The sequence below is a fragment of the Molossus molossus genome, unplaced genomic scaffold (genome assembly GCF_014108415.1).
Source record: "Molossus molossus isolate mMolMol1 unplaced genomic scaffold, mMolMol1.p scaffold_m16_p_34, whole genome shotgun sequence".
NCBI classification, from domain to species: domain Eukaryota; kingdom Metazoa; phylum Chordata; class Mammalia; order Chiroptera; family Molossidae; genus Molossus; species Molossus molossus.
Window position 1 is genome coordinate 37,273 of NW_023425371.1, and position 17,828 is coordinate 55,100.

Below are 17,828 nucleotides of genomic sequence, written 5' to 3' on the forward strand. Positions count from 1 at the left end.
GCAGTTTTAGAACTCTCAGTTGCCTGGCTCTCTGTGACTATTTTATATTTAGTTCTATTTCCACTGTATTCAACCTCATCTGTCCATTTTTTAGGCTTCTTGCTATTCTGGTTTCCTTTTTTATAAAATCTTGTTCTAATACAGTTGAAGAAAAAATCTATTTTAATGTCATACAAAATGTCACAACTTCCTAAATTATGTTTTAGTTCTTATAGTTTTCATTGTTTGTATTAAACGTTTAACTCCATTCAAGTGTCCTTTACCTGATGTGTATTTTTCCCCACTCCTTCTTTTAGTCTTCTATCTTCCCTTTATCACCTTACTATGGAGTGGTTCCGTTCTATCATCATATATTTTTAAGTACAATTTCCACTTATGTTTTCCACAGAACATTTCTTCAGTCCGTAAGGACTTAGCATCCTCCGGGGGCTTGCGTGGAGGTGACGGGCAGCACCCGCAGGTCTGAATCGGGGGGGGGGTTCAGTTGTTCTCGGCTCCCCTGCCTCCTGGCTGTGAGTGGCACAGCGCCCACAGTAATGGAGTTTCTCAAACAGCTTGGGGGGCACAGAGGCATCCAAGGCACTTCAGAAATGTCCCTAAAGGCCTTGTCCTTGAGCATGCATCGGTGCAGTGGGGCACTGAATAGGCTACACACGACCAAGGTCCTTTTTGGCACAACTGCTGTTCCTTCTTTTCTTGGTCATCTCGGAAGCGAGGACCCGAGAGAGGCAGTTCTATCATGTCGCCTTCCTGGCTGCTTATCAATCAAGCCAGCATTAAAGGGTCTCTGCTCATTCTGTGCAAATGTACACATATCCAGCAAAATGTATGCTATTTGTTGAGCTACTCTTAGAAAGAATAGTTTGTATTGTCCTAATTTAATAAAAATTTACCTAAAACCTGAGTTTCCATGAAGGGAGATTTCTGTATCCAAATAGGTTCTCCCTGAGGGCAAATCCATGAAAGTGATATCATTTTAAGAATCATTCCTCCTCTGCTGTCAATCATTCAATGAGTTGCTTTAGTCTCAGAATAAACTTCAGATCCTTCAAAGCAGTTCTTGGCCTGGAGTGCTCTGCAGGCCAACTAGGACCGGGGCTCCAGCTGGCAGGACAGGATGTAACTACAGGACAGAGGGGCACCTGTGAGCTCCCAGGAGCCATCTCTCAGGTGTCTCTCCCAGGGTCGGGTGCCCCAGGGGTTGCTACACAACAAGGGCGGGGGCTGACCTGGGAGCCATGGACACAGGTTCTCTGGCCTGGCCCGCAGGGGAGTCCACCTCTGCCCTCACCCAACTCCTGCCCGGCCTCACCTCTCCTTCTCGCTGAGCCGCTCCAGGGCCCAGAACCAGGCCCTGAATTGCTCCTCGGGCTCTATTTCATACATGTTGGCAGCTTCCTGCAGCCGCACTATCTTCTCCATGACTCTCTGTTCCTGGGGCCAGAGGGAAGGAGAGGGTGCAGACACGGCCGAGCGCGGTGAGCAGTGGCGTGGGGACAGGTCCTGGGTCTTTGCACACAAGGGCACCGCCCTTCCCCCTAATTCCATGAGGCCCTACCTGTGCTCAGAGATGGGCTTCGCCAGCCCTTCCTCCAGGCAGTGCTCCTTGATGCCACCCCCCTACCCCAGCCACCACCTGGAGGGTCTCCCTCTGCTGTCATCAAACTCTCCCAGTGAGTGTAAGATGCGGGGTGGAGCCCAGGAGTGTGCTGGGAGGGCCCCTCTGATGTTCACTGCCCTCCCCTGCCCGCAGGAGGTGCCCCAGCTGCTCACCTTCTCCTTTTTCTCCAGGTTGATCTGGTTCCCCTGGAAGGCAGACAGCCCCAGTCCATTAGGAAGAGCCCCTGGCCCTGACAAGCCCCTATGCCCACCCCTTCTCATGATGCAGTACCACCAGGTCCCAGGAGGGGGCGGGAAACACAAACAGACAGGACTTGGAGGGAGGCCAAGCTCTGGGCTCCAGAGGAGGGGCACATGGGTCCCTAGAAAGGGCATGAGGCCCATCTCCATGGGGGAGCTGTGCTGAGAACTAGGGGCTCAGTACCGGGCCTCCCTCTCCCCAAATGTCAATCCTGGTCACCCAACCCAGGTCCCAGGTTACTCACCTCCAGATAATCTTCCAACTTAGTGTCCAGCATTTCCAGGTCAGTTAGAAATTTGCCAAGGAAGGGAACACACTAGGCAATCAGGGTGAAGATGGGATGAGCCCCTGTTCTCAGCTGGCCCCACGGACAATCCCCTGAAAGCCTCCACCCTCAGCCTCCTGTCCCGCCCCAGGGACCCCACATGGAGCAGCCCAGGACCCTTAGAGCCTCCCCTCAGTGGCCCCTTCCCTCACTCTCCAGGAACTCCTCCTCATCACCTCCAGGGCCTACTGCTGGCCAATCACAGGGCCTGTGGCCCCAGCCCAGCCCCTCCCCCACAGGCATGGTGCACCCAGCTCTTCTAGGCCCCCCTAGGTCCCTGCTAATGGAGGGTTGCAGGCTCTGTGGGGACAGGAGGTGGATGGAGGAGGGAGGCCTCCCTCTCCTGACCTGGAGGCCTCCAGCTGGGAGGGCGGAGCCCCTCTCCTCTGACCCTGGAGCCCAGACAGGCTCACTCACCTTCTTGTGCGGCCTCTTCCGAGTTCCCCGGAGGGTCCGCAGCAGAGTGGCAAACCTGGAGGGCCGCTTCTGCCAGGGTCCGGGACAGGGTCATGAGGCCAGGCCTCCTCACCCCGTTTCCCCCACCACCCCTGACCTCAGACCCTGGACAGCTGGCCCAAGTCAGCTGGTACCGGTGCCACTCTGACTCCAGCACGCTCGATTCTGGGTCACTCCCAGCTGCCACGCTCCCTGGGTGTGTGACCATGGGCCTGGGGCCTGCCCCTGCCCCTTTCTGACTGACTGACTGACTGACTGACTGACTGGCAGCGAGTGCTCTAGGGACACAGTGGGAAGTCACAGAGGCACAGTGGGAAGTCACAGGAGGCACAGTGGGAAGTCACAGAGGCACAGTGGAAAGTCACAGAGGCACAGTGGGAAGTCACAGGGGCACAGTGGGAAGTCACAGGAGGCACAGTGGGAAGTCACAGAGGCACAGTGGGAAGTCACAGAGGCACAGTGGGAAGTCACAGGGGCACAGTGGGAAGTCACAGAAGGCACACCTCACCTCTCTGTCTCTGGTCCAGCAAGTGGGACCTGAGGCCAAGCAGCCCTGTGTTCCCCTGGCCCATGGGAGTCCCCTGCAGTGCCCATCCCTGGGGCAGGCAGGGTGCGCTCCCCTTGGAGGGGTGGTGAAGACAGAGGAGCAGCAGGGGCCTGGCTTCCAAGGCCAGGCGGGGCTGCTTTGGGAAGAAAGGTGCCCACCTACCCCATTCACCCAACAGCCTGGAAGAAGCTAAGTGCCAGTGGGATGGCCCCGCATGGAAGCCAGAGACCCGTTCAATGTGCCAGCCCTGCACCCGTCCCAGAGCCGCCCAGCCAGCATCACTGTGGGCCAGACCCCGGCCTCCTGCCCTGGAGCTGCCCCCTGCCATGGGCCAAACAGAGCCCTCTTCCTCTTACTCAGGACAGAGGGCGAACATTGCAGAGAATCTTTAAGTGACAAACTATCGAAGCCACATCCTGCACAGGGCCCCCTCCAGACCTCCAGCCTCCGCTCTACCTTGATGAGCTGCTCCCTGACTGCTGAGTTGTCTTCCTTACACAGCGTGTTCAGTGTGGCTGAGCTCCTCCTGAGCCGGGCAGGAGGGAAAAACATGTTTACAGTGAATGAGCGGGGGGAAGGCGGTTGTTAAAAGCAAATTCCTTTTGACAGTCTAGTGTTTCAAAGCGCTGGGGTGAGGGGTTCACTGGGTTCCTCCCAGCAGGAAGGTCTCCGTGGCCTGGGCGGGGCTCTCCTGTGGGTCACCTGGGCCCCATTCCCATTTCTATGGGGCAGCTCTGTTTTGACCAGATTCAGTTTCATCTGGGCCTAGGGTTCTAGTGGTATAAACACTTGAAAATCTTTAATGGGGTTCAGTCCAGTCTCTGGCACTTAGGGGAACTGATTCCTGAAGCAGAACTGGTGGCCTGAGGTCCCAGGGAGGCTTAGAGACCCCGCCCAGCAGCCCAGTCCCTGTCCCCGGGGTGGCTGCCTCCCAGGAGGTGCCAGCTCCTGAGGGGACATTAGAAGGCATATGAGAGACACCCCACCCATCCTCTTCTCGGGAGAGGCCTACCCACCTGGAAACTTTCCCCCACGTCTTCTTCAGACGGTGGACGGACACGCTCTGCAGAGCGGACAGGATGGCGTGCAGGGCGGAAAAGCTCCGTAGGGCTCTGCACTCCTGGGAGGGGAGCGACGGCTGTGAGGTGGCAGCTGGGGCTCTAGCTCAGTCCCCTCCATTGACACCCCTCCTGGGTGGGACAGGTGCTCAGGGTGGGCATGGTGAGCACCCAAAGACCAGCACTCACAGAGAGGAGGATCCTAGCTCAACCCAAGGAACGAGCCAGGGAGGAAGTGAGCCTCCCACCACCGGGACCTGAGAGTCAAGGTCAGCGGGCCCCTGGCAGAGAGGACCTGGGAACTGTGCTGGGCTCCGGCCTCAGGCCTCAGTCCCGAGAGCTGATAGAGCAGCAGAGGCATTTCTCAAGGCTCCGCATAGGGACTGCGCTGGGCCTCCCATAACATACCTTGGCCACCTTGATCCAGTGCTCCACCACTTTGGCCCTGTCCCGGGCCCTCATGCTAGTGTCCCCAAGGCAGGTGGTGATCACACAGGTGGCCACATTATTAAACTGTGTGATGGTGGCATGGACGGTGGAGGCCAGGTGTTTTTTGCCAGGCTTGTTTCTCTGGGACCAGACGGAGCCCAGGCACTGGTGGGGCAGCACCCTCTTGAATAGCTCCTAGGGAGAAAGGGGAGGGTCACCCACCCTGCCACACCCAGCTCAGTGTCCCCAACCCTCTGCAGTGGTCACTGGTAAACACTGAAGCTCAAGAAGCTGAGGATGTGGCCTGAGACTTGGAGTTCCTGGGATTCATTCTCTGTCCACCAAAGTACCCAGCACTGGATGACCCAGAGCCCAGGACAGGTGGGGAAGGAACAGGAGCATCTGCCTCCAGCCCATCCTCACTGACTCCAAATTCCAGGATGCAGCTCAAGTCCACTCACCCCAAGAGGGCATCTTCCAGCATCCTGATTACCCCTCCGGGCCAAATCCCCATTCAGGGCACATGCCCTGTGGCAGCTACAGCCATGGGCTCTATGTTTGTCTCCCTTGTAGGAAAGTACACATCAGGTGCCTAATCAGTGTGGAGGCCGCTGAGCCTCATGGGAACATGGGTGGGAGCCCCATGGCCCTGGCTGCAGTGAGCTCCCCTCCCACCTACCGGACCAGGACCCGCCCAGCTTTCTGTCTGATCTGCCTCCTGGAATCTGCAGCCACTCTGAGCAGCGGGTGCTGTGCGTGTCCACCCCCACTGTCCACAGGTGGGCAGCGAGGCTTGGGGGTTTGAGAAAGTTACCCAGGACCCACGGGTGGTCAGGAAGTAAGCTGCAATTTGGATCCAGATCACGAGAGTTCAGATCAGAAAAGGCAGGTCGGGGCAGCTGAGGGCAGAGGGAAGGCCTGCCCCCCACTCTCCCCGAGAGCCCCGCTGCTCACCGCGTCCATCACTGTCAGCTGCTCTGCCACCAGTCTGGGAGGGAAGCTCAGGATGTTACGCTTCTCCTCCTTTATCAGGTGCTTAGTGGTCCCAGCCGGGGGGTGGTCCGGTGCTGGGCATGGAGCTGGCTCTGCTGTTGGCATTCGGATCAGAGCTGGTGGTGCAGGAGGCTCCTGCTGGAGAGCCGGCCCTGGGGTGGAGGGTGAGGTGGGTGCTGGCCCCAGGCCCCCAGGGGCTGAGGGAGGTGACACTGGCTCCATCACTGGCACAGCGGGACCGGGCACGGGCCCCTGGGCAGGCCCCTCCTCGGGCTCTGGAGCGCGCTGGGGCTCTGGGGGAGCCTCTGGAGCAGCTGAAGAGACAGTTCACACACAGGCCTGGCTTTCCCGTGCCCTCCCAGAGACGGAAAGATGCCACTGCCCCCAGGGGAACTGCGGCCCCTGAGCCCACCCACCCCGCCCGTCTCCCAGACTGCAGGCCCCTGACCTTCCAGCTCTGCCTCCGTGGGCTCCAGATGCTCCAGCTCCACCCAGAGGCTGAGCACGTGGCCCAGCGGGTGTGAGGCAGGGAGGTGGCCCTGCACGAGGGCCTGCTTCAGGGTGAACCAGGGGAGAAGCAGGGGCCGGCCGAAATATTGTATCTGGTCCGGCCAGGCTCCCATCACAGAAGCTACGGCCCTGGGGGAGGCAGGAGGGCAGCGGGGTCAGAGTCCTGGTCTTTCCTCCCGCACAGCTCTCCCATGGCACCCTGCTTCAGACGGGGCCCGAATGCCTGCCCGGCCCATCCAGGGGTCAGCCCCATGCCATCCCCTGCCCCTGGGGCTGTCCTGGGAGTCGCAGGCCTGGTGACCCAGCAGGCTAACACGGAGTCTGTGTGAGTCTCCTCTTCCCCCGAGAGCTGTCCTGGAGGCCTGTGCACTGCCCACCCAGCCCTCTGAGCACTGGGCACCTGGACTGAGGACTGAGACAGGGTGTGAGCAGCCTGCTCCCCACGTCCTGTTCTGGGCCTGGCGATGGTGGTCAGGGGAGTGGGTGCAGAGAAAGCAGGCAGAGCAGGACGGTCTGTGGTGGGGATGGGACTCCTGGGGACAGCTCAGCCCAGCCTCCCGTCTGGTTATAAGAGGCCAGGGAGCCCACCCACAGTGCTCTCTGACCCTGTCCTCCTGGAGTGGAAGCCACCAGACTTCAGCCTCCCTTAGGAATCAGCAGACGTGTAAGATCAGGGTTCTGCCAGCCCCTGTCCACCTGTAGCCCTCATCCTGTTGACACAGGAGGCCTCCTTCTGGACCCAAAGACCACTCACTTTTTCAATTGGTCCTGGGGTGTGTCACCCTGGTTATTATATGACTGCATATTTCCAGATGTAGAGAACACCTGAATGGCATCAGATCTGATAGATGGTGGGCAGCACCTGTGAATGACATCTAGTGTCACAGTCTGACATGCTGACTAGAACTGAGGCACAGGCACCGTGTCTTCTTCGGTCCCTGAGTCAGGCTAAGTGTCTCCAAAGTGCCTGCTGGCAGTAGGAGCTCAATGCACATTGTCCAGTCAATGAGCTCCAACCAGAACCATCCAGACATCTGAGTGAGCCTGGGGCCCCTGCTGTCCCCAGACATCCCTAATCTGGCCACACCAAGGACCAGGACAAGGACCAGCCAGGCAGAATCTCAAACTGCTTGACAGACATTTTCCCATGTGCTTTTCCAAATTCAGATGCCACAGGCCGCCGATGGGTGAGTCAGGGCACTTCTCACGGGGAGAGAGAAATAAGTGCCGAGAACGGCCGCACACGTCCAGCAGCCCTTTCTGCAGAGCCAGGCAGCAGGTCAGACCTGCCATGGCTTGTCCCCACAGTAGTCCCTGCAAGAACCCCTCGAGGTTTATCCTCTATCACCCGCTTTTCAGAGGAGCAAGCCGAGGCTCAGAGAGATGTGGTGACATTTTCAGGACATGTGGCTAGCAGTGGACTGAGTCACCACTAGGGGGCGTGTGCTCACCTAGTTAACAGCTGGTCCAGGAACAGCTGGGCTCTGGAGAAGGCCTGGTGGGTGGACATGAAGGTGGGGATGTGGGGAATTTTTCCACTCGGGAAAGCTGGTACCATGGACACCACCATCTTCTCCAGTGTGCCTTCCTGGAGGGCACGCATCCAGCAGGCCTCACGGAGGTTAAGAGTTAACTCAGCAGCACACTGGGTGGGACAAGGAGGGACTTCCAGTCAGCGACATCACCATGAACCCAGGAGGATGGAGGTCTGGAGCTCTCCCTGGAACTGCCAGCCCTCAGGACATGTGAGAGAGGAGGGACAGGGGTGCCCATGCCCAGTGAGGTTCTAGGTTTTAAAGCACTGTTTAAGTTTGGTGGGTGGGGGATGCTTATACAATTATGACCTGGGCATGTGTTAGCTGCAGAACATCAGACCTCCTGTATTAATAGTCTGTGTGAAGGACATTGTCCCCATGAGTCCTCAGCAGACATCCCCACCATGGAGATGTAAACCCAGAGGCTTAGGATGTCAAATGGCTGCTCAAGGTCATACAGGTCAGAACTGAGAACTGTCCTGCATGATGCTCCCTCTCAGCTACCTGAGACTCGTCTGTCCTGACATGGAGAGAGAGGGTCTGGGAACCTTGTCACTGCCCAGTTTGGGGACAGTATACATGGTAGACATGGCCTATGAAAATCATTGACTTCGAAAAAGACACTTATTTCTCCTCTTTTTACATTAAAGGGCATTTTGAGACTCTCATTATAGAGATCCTAGATTCCACGCCAATGCCTGGAGACTCCAGGCTGGAGAAAGCCGACCACCAGGCCGGGATCTGAGCAGATGACGCAGGAAGGAACAAATCCACGTGGCTGGTGAAAAGCTGACAGTCAGTCCAGGTGCCCCAGAGGCAATCGCCAATCAAGGAACACTGGTTGCCTTGGGCAGCTTGACGTCAGATTGGTAAACATTTCAATGAGTGAGAAATCCCCAGGCCGGGCGGGAGCAAGGCAGCAGCCACCACCAGAAAGTGCTGTTGGCGACCTCACTGCCACAGCCTCTGGATGTGGATCCGCCTGCAGCTGTGAGGACAGCCATGTGCACGTCCTGTCAAGAGCAGTCCCGTCCCTGGGCAGGTATCCCCACCTGGGGACAGTATATGTTGGGGGCTGAATTCTGTATCCTGAATTGCATGACTTGGTAACCCTCAGAACTTCAGAACAGGCCTGTATTTGGGCTCATGGTCTTTAAGGAAGAAGTTAAGTGTAAGTGAATTTTGTGAGGTGGGTCCCCCAGTAGGACTGGTGTCCTTTGAAGAGCAAAGGAGGACACATGGATGCGCAGAGGGGAGTCCATGTGACACAGAGAGAGAAGACGGCCGCCAGCCACGAGCCGAGGAGACAGCCTCTGGAGAAAGGAGCCTGCTGACACCCTCCCCTCCCCCTTCTACCCTCTGTGTTCACACAGCCAGTGCGGGCCCCCGTCACGGCAGCCCGAGCAAACTCCCACAGGCGCTCAGTGCTCCCGGCCGCACTGCTGACACGGCCCCTGGACTGCACCACAGTCAAGGTCCAGCGGCACTGCAAGGGCATCGCTGTGGCCGACCCCTGCCTTATGGGACATTATGGACACGAGAGAAGCCACAGCTCCTGACGGGGCAGGGCCCAAGGTGTCTGCGATGACAAGTAGCAGAGAAACGGACGGAATAGCTTAACCCTGTCCTCCCCCTTCTGTGTACAGACCATGTGACACGTGTGCTGATGTGGAGACCTGGAGCAGGTCTGCAGGGACACCTGGGGCGGGCAGTTCAACAACTAAACAGCGAACGGGACCGTGCTCGTGGTCTCGGGGCAGAGAAACACGGGCTCCCTCTGCGCTTCCTACCAGTGTGGGGCGGCTCCGACCCTCCCAGAGAGCTGGCGGGGTAGTGGAGGTCCAGGTCCCTCTGTGCGCTGGGCTGTGCACACTCCAGGGGAAAAGCCTTGGAGGCCCCCGGGGGAGGCCCCAGATTTGGGTCTGGGTTCTGGGCCACCCCAGTTGTGTCAAGCTCATGGGTGTGGAGAACCCTCTGAGCCAGCTCTCACCTCAGACCGGCACTGGACGGTGATCCTGGCCTGGTACCCTTGTCCCTTGTAGCAGTTGATGGCATTAGTGAACCCATCCGTCGGCTCCTCCACGCTCTCTGGGGCGGGCCTCTGCAAAGACACAGCCCGGTTCCCGGCAGGAGGCGTCAGGGGCCTGCCTGGCCATTCTCACGGGGCAGATGCCCACCACAAATTCTGCCCCCCGGATCGGGCACACAGGGGCTTCTGCAAAGACCTCCAGGCAGGGAGGGAACACGATGACACCGTGAGGACTCCTGAGTAGCAAGTGGGTTGTTGGACTTGGTCCCAGCACCCACCTTCCCTTCCTGCCAGCCGTGACCTGAGCAATGAACATGACAGCCCCTCCCGACTTCAGACACCTAACGACCTGCTCCTGCCCAGGATGAGTGCCCCTCATCCCACACTTTTCTTCTCCACCCGCCACACACACACCAGGATGAGGGGAGTGGGTGTGGGGCTGCCCAGGGAGGATCAGTTGGGGTCTGGCCTGGATTAGCCGGCCCTGGGCTGCCCTGTTACCTGAGGGCGCCTCGTGCCAAATGGCCAGAATCGTCCACGGCGAGGTTTGCGCCAATGTCTACAGAAACCGAAACACCCCGCACTCTGGGCTTTCCTCAGCCCAGGGCTTCGGGGAGTCGGGAAACAGCAACGATACATCCTGTCCTCTTGACCGTTTGCAGTCAACTGACCTGGCGAGGGGTCCCTGGTTACCAGAGTTCAAGCTTCTGTTAGGGTCTGTCACCGAGGAAGTGAGGTCGCCCCTCGGAATTCCATGATCAGCGCCCCTTCCTCCAATCAGAACCTCCCGCAGCCTCTGGGCTGTTGACCTCTCACCCTGCTCGCCCATGTCACCTCCATACCTGTACACGGACACCCACCACAGCCCTCCCACAGCTCCCTGGGAACGGACCAGGTTCCCAGCTTTGAGGAGAGAGCGGAGTTCCAACCTGAAACTCTTGCTCTTTTGGAAACTCAGCCTCCTTACAGACGCTCACATTACCCTCCATTTGAACTGAAACCAGGTTCTGCTGCTGGCCCAGCGTCCAGAACAGCCACCTCCAGCGGTCACCAGTCTTCCTCCCGCCCGCGGGTGTCTCTGGACCCAGAAAGCCAGTTGGGACCCTCAGTTTCCCACAGGCAGGTGCAGTTACCCCGAGACAATACCTTTGGCCGTCACCACCCCTGACACGTCAGCGTCCATTAAATCATCTCGTTTACTTCTGTCTCTCAAGCCCATTAGACCTGTGAGGGTGGGGATGGGGCCTCATCAGGTTTTGTGTGTTTTTATTTCCATCACACAAGTACCTAGCATAATGTTGACCTGTGGCAGGAGCTTACTACATATTAGATGAATGAACGCTTGAATGAGACTGGTATTATTATCCCATTTCATAGTGGGAAAGACAAAGACTCCCCCCCAAACAAGCCACATTCACGGCCCAAGGCCGAGAGCCCTCGTGTCCAGGGCCCTGTCTCCACTGCATTCTGCCTGAGAGGAGCCTTGTTGAAAGGGGCACGGTGCCAGGAGGAAGGCCTGGGCTCTGTGGAACGGGCTCCGTCTAACGGGGGTGGGCGGTGGGCGTGTGGGACCAGCACCCAGGCAGCTGAGGGCGGGAAGGAGCGTTGCTGATGCTGCACCTTGCGTGGACCTCCCACCTGGCCCCTGGCTCCCTTGTGAAAGCCCATCATGCCAGGGGAGGGGGCATCTCGCCCGAACCTGCACGCTCCGTCCACCTTGGCAGCCGGGTGATTACATGCCCGTTGGGGTCACGACATGGACAGAGCTGGCGCTGAGTGTTTTGGATCAAAATGAAGCGACCATGTCAGTCTGGTTTGGCTGTAAAGGCATTTATCAGAGCGACATCACTGTCCCCCTCATTCAGTACAAGTCGCTGCTCGTTTCTGTCCCAATCGGCAAACATTCTGCCCCTGCTCAGGGCCTACAGGACCCGCCTCTGCTTCTTTGGGGAATGAGGCTCACTGTGGTCTCTGAACTTCCAGGCCTGGTGGCCTCAATTCCTCCTCGTGAGGGATCCCAGGGTCAGTCCCCTCAGGGCTCATGAGAGTGACCTCGCTGAGCCTGAGGGTCCCCCAGGGTTATGGACCTCTGCTCCTCCCGCGGGGCAGCAGGTCCACAGGTGACCCCTCCCTGCAGTCCCACCAGGTCCCCTACTGATCCGCAGCTCCGGGAAGCCCCAGGGAGGGGTCACCCTCTCTTTTCTGTCCCAGCTTCGATTCTACCGAGTCTGACCAAAGTTCAAATCCAGCCCATGTTCATCTTACTCTTCAGTTCTGTGATAGGAGAGCTATGGATGCTGTTCGAGTCTCATGACTCTCCTTTTACCTAAACTAACCTTTCTTACACTGGAGGAAAGTTGAAAGGGGGAGGAAGAAACGTGGCAATGAATGTCAGCACAACACCTCTGCTGACTATCTAAATATTGTCTTCACCACACACCCTGTTCCGCTGAATAAAGAAGATAGAGGCACCTTCAGGCATTTTTAAAATCAAGATTTTATTAAAAAGAAACAACGTTTCAATCACCAAGCAAACAATTTAGAAAGACAGTCTCTGGAATAACACAAGCTATCACTGTGGAGGGCAACCCCGTCCCAGCCCCTGGGCTGTAGGCCTGGCACCTGTCATCCTTGCCCACCCCATGAACTTTTTCTAGATCAGGAGACCAGTCCGGAGATGTGCAGGGTGGCTCCGTGGTTCGCACCAGGTCTGGTGGGTCTGGCACTGGTCCCTGTGTCTCTCACGGTGGAGCCCCACGCAGAGCAAGGCAGCAGAAAGCCACACAGGGCTTCCGAGGGAACCAGCCACAGCCCGAAGCCGCTCTGCCTCCCAAAGCCAAGGGTGGGCCACAAGGGATCCCCATGTTTGGTTTCTGTTCCCCATTTCTGAGCTTCCCTCTGAATGACAGCTGTGACCATATCTCAGAGCGTTTGCCCAGCCCAGTTGGAGTCATAAGCTGGTGAAATGGACATGTTCTTGTGGAAATATGAACACACTCTCATTTGCCAAAGGTAAACTAGCCTTGCACTGGTGTGGAAGGTTCCATCTTCCTGCCTTTCGTCTTCCCTTCTCAGCTTGCTTTGATCGCCCACAACATTAACCTTCAGACAGGAACGAGGGTGAACCTGGCACGTTCGAGCCCCTGATCTCCCAGCTGCACCCGCAGCAGACCCTGGAGGGAGTTCCCTGGCAGGGAGGCCTGGGAGGGTCATGACCACTCCACACTTGTCCCCTGTCTCTATGGGGGAAGGGAGTTCCTTGCTGGGTTCTGTCTTTGTGAAGCTTGAACACATAACAACTCACGGAGTCTCCCTCTGTCCAGCTGGCTCCCGGGCCTCAGATTCAGCTCCACGCTCAGGGCTCGGGGATGGGGAAAAGAAGGAAACCACACTCTATGCAGGTCCTGTTATTGCTGTAGAAGTGGTCAGTGCTATTTCAAGGGAAGGCTGTTTCTTGGAAAAGATCGCTTTCAAGTGTGGTGACTCTTCCAGGTTGTGTACCAGGGCATGAGGCAAACACGGGAAATTCAGCAGCTTCCTTTCTTGAGAGGGACCAGTGGATGGACGGGCTGCAGGTCCCCTCCGGCAGCCGCCATGCAGAATAACTGGCTGCAGTTGGGTTCCTATTCGGCCCCCGTCTGGATAATATCAGCAATATTAATGTTACAGCTTTTTCTGTGATACACTGTACTGCTTCCTCAGAGAGTATTAAAGTGTTTTGAATCTATGTTTTAGAAATCTTGAAACCACCAGTGGAACGTTTTTGTGCTGTGGGTAATGGGTACAGTAGTTGCTAGGGAGGCTGGGCTGGGAGAGGTACCCAAAGGTGTTGGAAGCAGGGAAGACACTGCCCATTGGAGTTGAAGCAGTTAGGAAGCCGGCCGGGGGAGCGCATGCTGAGCTGGGGGAGCGGGTGTGGCTGGGAAGCAGCCGTATTTCTGTCATTCGTGGGGGGTGGGGAAGAGGCAGACCCTGCCTCTCCTGGGAACCAGCAACATTGATCTGGAAGGGAGAGCCAGAAGAAAAGTTCCCTCCTCATGAAAGGAACGCTCGAGCCCCGCTTAGTATTCATATTGTTTTGGCTTTTTTCCCTTCCTGCCTGGGTTCTTTGTGCCTAGAATTCACAATTGCATAAAAACTGCAACAAAAGAATATAAATTCTATCATTGTTGGATGAAATGTTCTGTAAATATCAATTAGATCCAACTGATGTAGTGTGTCATTTAAGGTTACTGTCTCCTTGTTGATTGTCTGTCTGGAAGATCCATCCAGTGATGTCAGTGGGTGTTAAAGTCCCCTACTATGACTGTATTGCTGCTTCTCTCTCCCTCACAGTCCATCAAGAGCTTTTGAAAATATATTTAGGTGCTCTTATATTGGGTGCATATATGCTAACAAGGGTTATGTGTCCTTGTTGGATTGATCCCTTTAGTGTCATGTAGCATTCTTCTTTGTCTCTTGTTATGGCCTTTGTCTTGAAGTCTATTTTGTCAGATATAAGTATTGCTACTCCAGCTTTTTCTTTTTACTTCCATTTGCATAGAATACTTTTTCCCATACCTTCACTTTCAGTATGTGTGACTCTTGTTCTGAGGTGGGTCTCTTGTAGACTTCTAGGAATATATCCTAAGAAGCCCAAAACACCAATCAGAAGAAATATATGCACCCCCATGTTCACAGCAGCATTATTTACAATAGCTAAAATCTGGAAACAGCCCAAATGCCCATCAGTAGATGAATAGATTAAAAAGCTATGGTACATTTACACAATGGAATATTATGCAGCTTCAAAAAAGATGGATTTCTTACCCTTTGCAACAGCATGGATGGATCTGGAGAAGGTTATGCTGATTGAAATAAGCCAGCCAGAGAAAGACAAATATCACATGATCTCAGTTATATGTAGAATCTATTAACATAATAAACTGATTAACAAAATAGGTCCAGAGGCATGTATCATGGAACAGACTGACATACCTCACACGGAAGGGGCTCAGGAGATGGGAAGAAATTAACCAAAGAACTCACACATATATGCATGGCCACTGGACACAGACAATAGTGTGATGAAGGCCTGGATTTTAGTGGTCAGGGAGTAGGAGGAGGGGGACTAAGTGGGGAAAATTGGGGGATATCTATAATACATTCAACAATAAAATAACCCAAAACCGCCCTGCTTGGTTTGGCTTAGTGGTTAGAATGTCGGTCCATGGACCAAGGAGTCTTAGGTTTAGTTCTGGTCAAGAACACGTACCTTGGTTGTGGTTGGGTCCCTGGCCCTGGTTGGGGTCATGCGGGGGCAACCAGTCGATGTGTTTCTCTCACATCGATGGTTTATCTCTGTCTCTCTCCCTCTCTTCCTCCCACTCTGTCTGAAGATAAATGGAAAAATATCCTTGTGTGAGGATTAAAAAAACAAACAAACAAACAAAAATCTGCAGAAAGAGGTGTCATAACTGTGGAAGTTGTAGTAGATGATGTTGTGGTTAATTTTATGTGTCAACTTCACTGGGCCAAGGGGTGCCCATGGTTTGGTCAGACATTGTTCTGGGTGTGTGTGTGAGAAGTTTCTGGATGAGATCAGCATGTGAGTCAGTGGGGTGAGTACAGAGACCGCCCTCCCTAGTGCGGGTGGGCATCGCCTAAGCAGCTGAAGCCCTGAAGAGAACAGAAGGCTGACCCTCCCACCTGTGACAGGGAGACCCTCCTGCTGGTTTTGGGGTTTTCTTTTCCTGCCTTTGGACTCAAACTGAAACAGCTCCTCTTGGGCCCGGGGCCTGATTTCAGACTAGAACTTAAACCATTGATTTTCCTGAGTTTCTCATTGGCCAACTGCACGTCTTGGGACTTCTCATCTTTCACATCATGTTGGCCAAGCCTTTATAATAAATTCTTTACACACATACCCACACACACACATTATTGGTTCTGTTTCTCTGGACAACTCTGAATAATCCAGATGGAGTTAATAAGACAGGAACTGGAATATTAAAATCTTTCCCGAATTCCTAACCTGACTGGATCAGCTGTGTCCTCTATGAGAAAAGGGTCCCTGACTCTCCCGTGTTCAGAATGAGGCCAATGGCTCAGGAAGCTCTCTGGCCACACCTTTCTGCTGAAAACACCAGAGGCCATGAACTGTGTGAGTAGAAACAAGAAGAGGTGACGTGAGGGACAGGGACATGTGCAGGGTCCTGCCCCTCACCTGCCTCTCTCACCTGTACCTCCTGGCTCTCCCCTCAGAATGCACCTGGAGGAGCGCAGGAGCAGGGCAGAGTCGGCCTGATGCCCTGGCCCAGCCCAGCCCAGCCCACACCCCCACTCCCCGCCTCACCTGGGCCTCTCAGGGGTAAACCTAGCCATGTGGTCCTGCTGGGCTCATGGAAGTAAAACTGAACATTATCTGAGACCCAGATTACTGTGCCTTTTTACTGTGACTGAGACCCAGGTCCTTGCAAGAGTCCCTGCCACACCCTCAGAACTGCTCTGGTGAAATAAGAACAGAAAACCCTCTGGCAGCCTCGGGCAGCTGTCCTCTCATACCTGTCCCTCTGCAGGGGCCCTCGGCACAGAGAGGCCCTGGCTCCTTCTAACCAGCACAGCCTCTGTTTCTGCCCAGGCGATGGGGCCCTGGGCGGGTGGGAGGACCATGAAGGGTGCAGGTGGAGATCCCGGACAGGAACTCAGAGGAGCTGAGATGCCTGCCTGAGAGACTGGGAAGCCCTCGGCATGGCGTCGACCCGAAGGTCAGCCGTGTCACTTTGAGCAAGTTAGGTAACCTCTCGAAGGCTCACCTGAGCACCTTGTTAGAAGGAGAAGATTCAATTGTATTGTAAAGTGTTTTAGCTCTGTACTTTATTTTTTTTGTTTTGTTTTGTTTTGTTTGTTCAGACAGAGTGGGAGGGAGGGAGGGGGAGAGAGAGAGAGAGAGAGAGAGAGAGAGAAACCTCGACATGAAAGGGACACATCGAGTGGTTGCCACCCGCACAACCCAACCAGGTTCGGGGACAAACTGCAACCAAGGTACATGCCCTTAGCGGGAACCGAACCCGGGACTCTCTGGACCACAGGCTGATGCTCTAACTGCTGAGCCAAACTGGCCAGGGCTAGCTCTGAACCTTAAATGAGTTAGTGCTGGATAAACTTTTGTTATTATTTTTTACTTAGACAATGAGCAGTTTTTACCAGATATATCAATATCCATGAGATGACACATTACTTTAGGGTCTTAGAACACAACAGTATTCTGTTCATGAAAATGGTATAAAAATGAGTCTGAGTGACTCATTGGAGTATTTTAAGTCAGGAAACCCCTGACTTAAGAAGCCACATGAGGTGACCATTTTATTTCTTTGTTCGTTCATTTATTCATTAATTTATCAAACACTCATTATGCCAACTATGTTCCTGTCCAGGCCCTTGAGAAACTCACAGGCTAGAGGAGGAAGCCGACTCAAGTTCAAGATCAGCCCTGACCCTCATCACAGCCCAGAGAAGAAAGATACAGACAAGACTTGGGCATAGGGGGTGGTCAGGGAAGGCTTCCTGGAGGAGGTAATGCCTGTACTGAAGTTTAAGTTCCAGTTAGGCAAGGAAAGAGGTGGTGGCTGAGCACTCCAAGGAGGACTGTAAGTACAAAAGGCAGAGAGACAAGCAAAGAATGGGTGGGGATGGATAGGGAAGGTTTGAGAGTGTGTGAGGGGAGTGGTGAGGCATGAGGTTGGAGACCAGACTGGGCGCTGGACCTGGGACTGGCCTGGAGCTATGCCCTGAGGAGCTTGACACGGGTGGCACGTCCAGGTTTGCATTATTTATGTAAAAGCTTGCTGGGCCTGCCAGGCTGCCTGCCTTGGAAAGTCACAGCCAGGGACTTCCATGGTCTCTGCTTTTTAGCCGCTTCCCGCTACCTGTCCGTGCCCAAACCGGTGGCTGCGGGGACAGAGCAGCCAGACAGACACCAGCAGCTGCAGCCCCTGGGCCAGGGGAGGGCAGCCTCTCCCTTGCAGGTGCAGGTTCCAGCCAGACCCCTGCTGCTTGGTCGCCAGCCAGGGCGACAGCCCTCTGCTCACTCCCTGCAGTGTGAGT

The 17,828-nt window shown here is 55.3% G+C and overlaps 1 protein-coding gene across 1 annotated transcript; it reads right to left on the reverse strand.

The window, feature by feature from the left end:
- Positions 1–1,308: 1,308 nt before the first annotated feature.
- On the reverse strand, positions 1,309–7,782 carry LOC118643355 (ral guanine nucleotide dissociation stimulator-like). The gene is made up of 9 exons (XM_036281384.1): positions 7,631–7,782; positions 6,934–7,041; positions 6,118–6,308; positions 5,895–5,983; positions 4,656–4,871; positions 2,604–2,672; positions 2,106–2,177; positions 1,774–1,806; positions 1,309–1,434 (listed from the first exon to the last, which is right to left on the reverse strand). Exons 1-9 carry the CDS (start codon positions 7,780–7,782, stop codon positions 1,309–1,311), a joined length of 1,056 nt encoding a protein of 351 aa, XP_036137277.1.
- Between the last annotated feature and the right edge of the window lie 10,046 nt (positions 7,783–17,828).

Bases quoted from the DNA above. Each gene is read 5' to 3' on its own strand.
- LOC118643355 (XM_036281384.1), bottom strand. From the start codon at position 7,782: ATGCGTGCCCTCCAGGAAGGCACACTGGAGAAGATGGTGGTGTCCATG. The intron at 2,673-4,655 runs GTATGTTATGGG...GGACCCTGGCAG, and splicing joins ACTGGATCAAGGTGGCCAAG to AAGCGGCCCTCCAGGTTTGC. The intron at 1,435-1,773 runs GTGAGCAGCTGG...CTCTGGCCCCAG, and splicing joins ACCTGGAGAAAAAGGAGAAG to GAACAGAGAGTCATGGAGAA.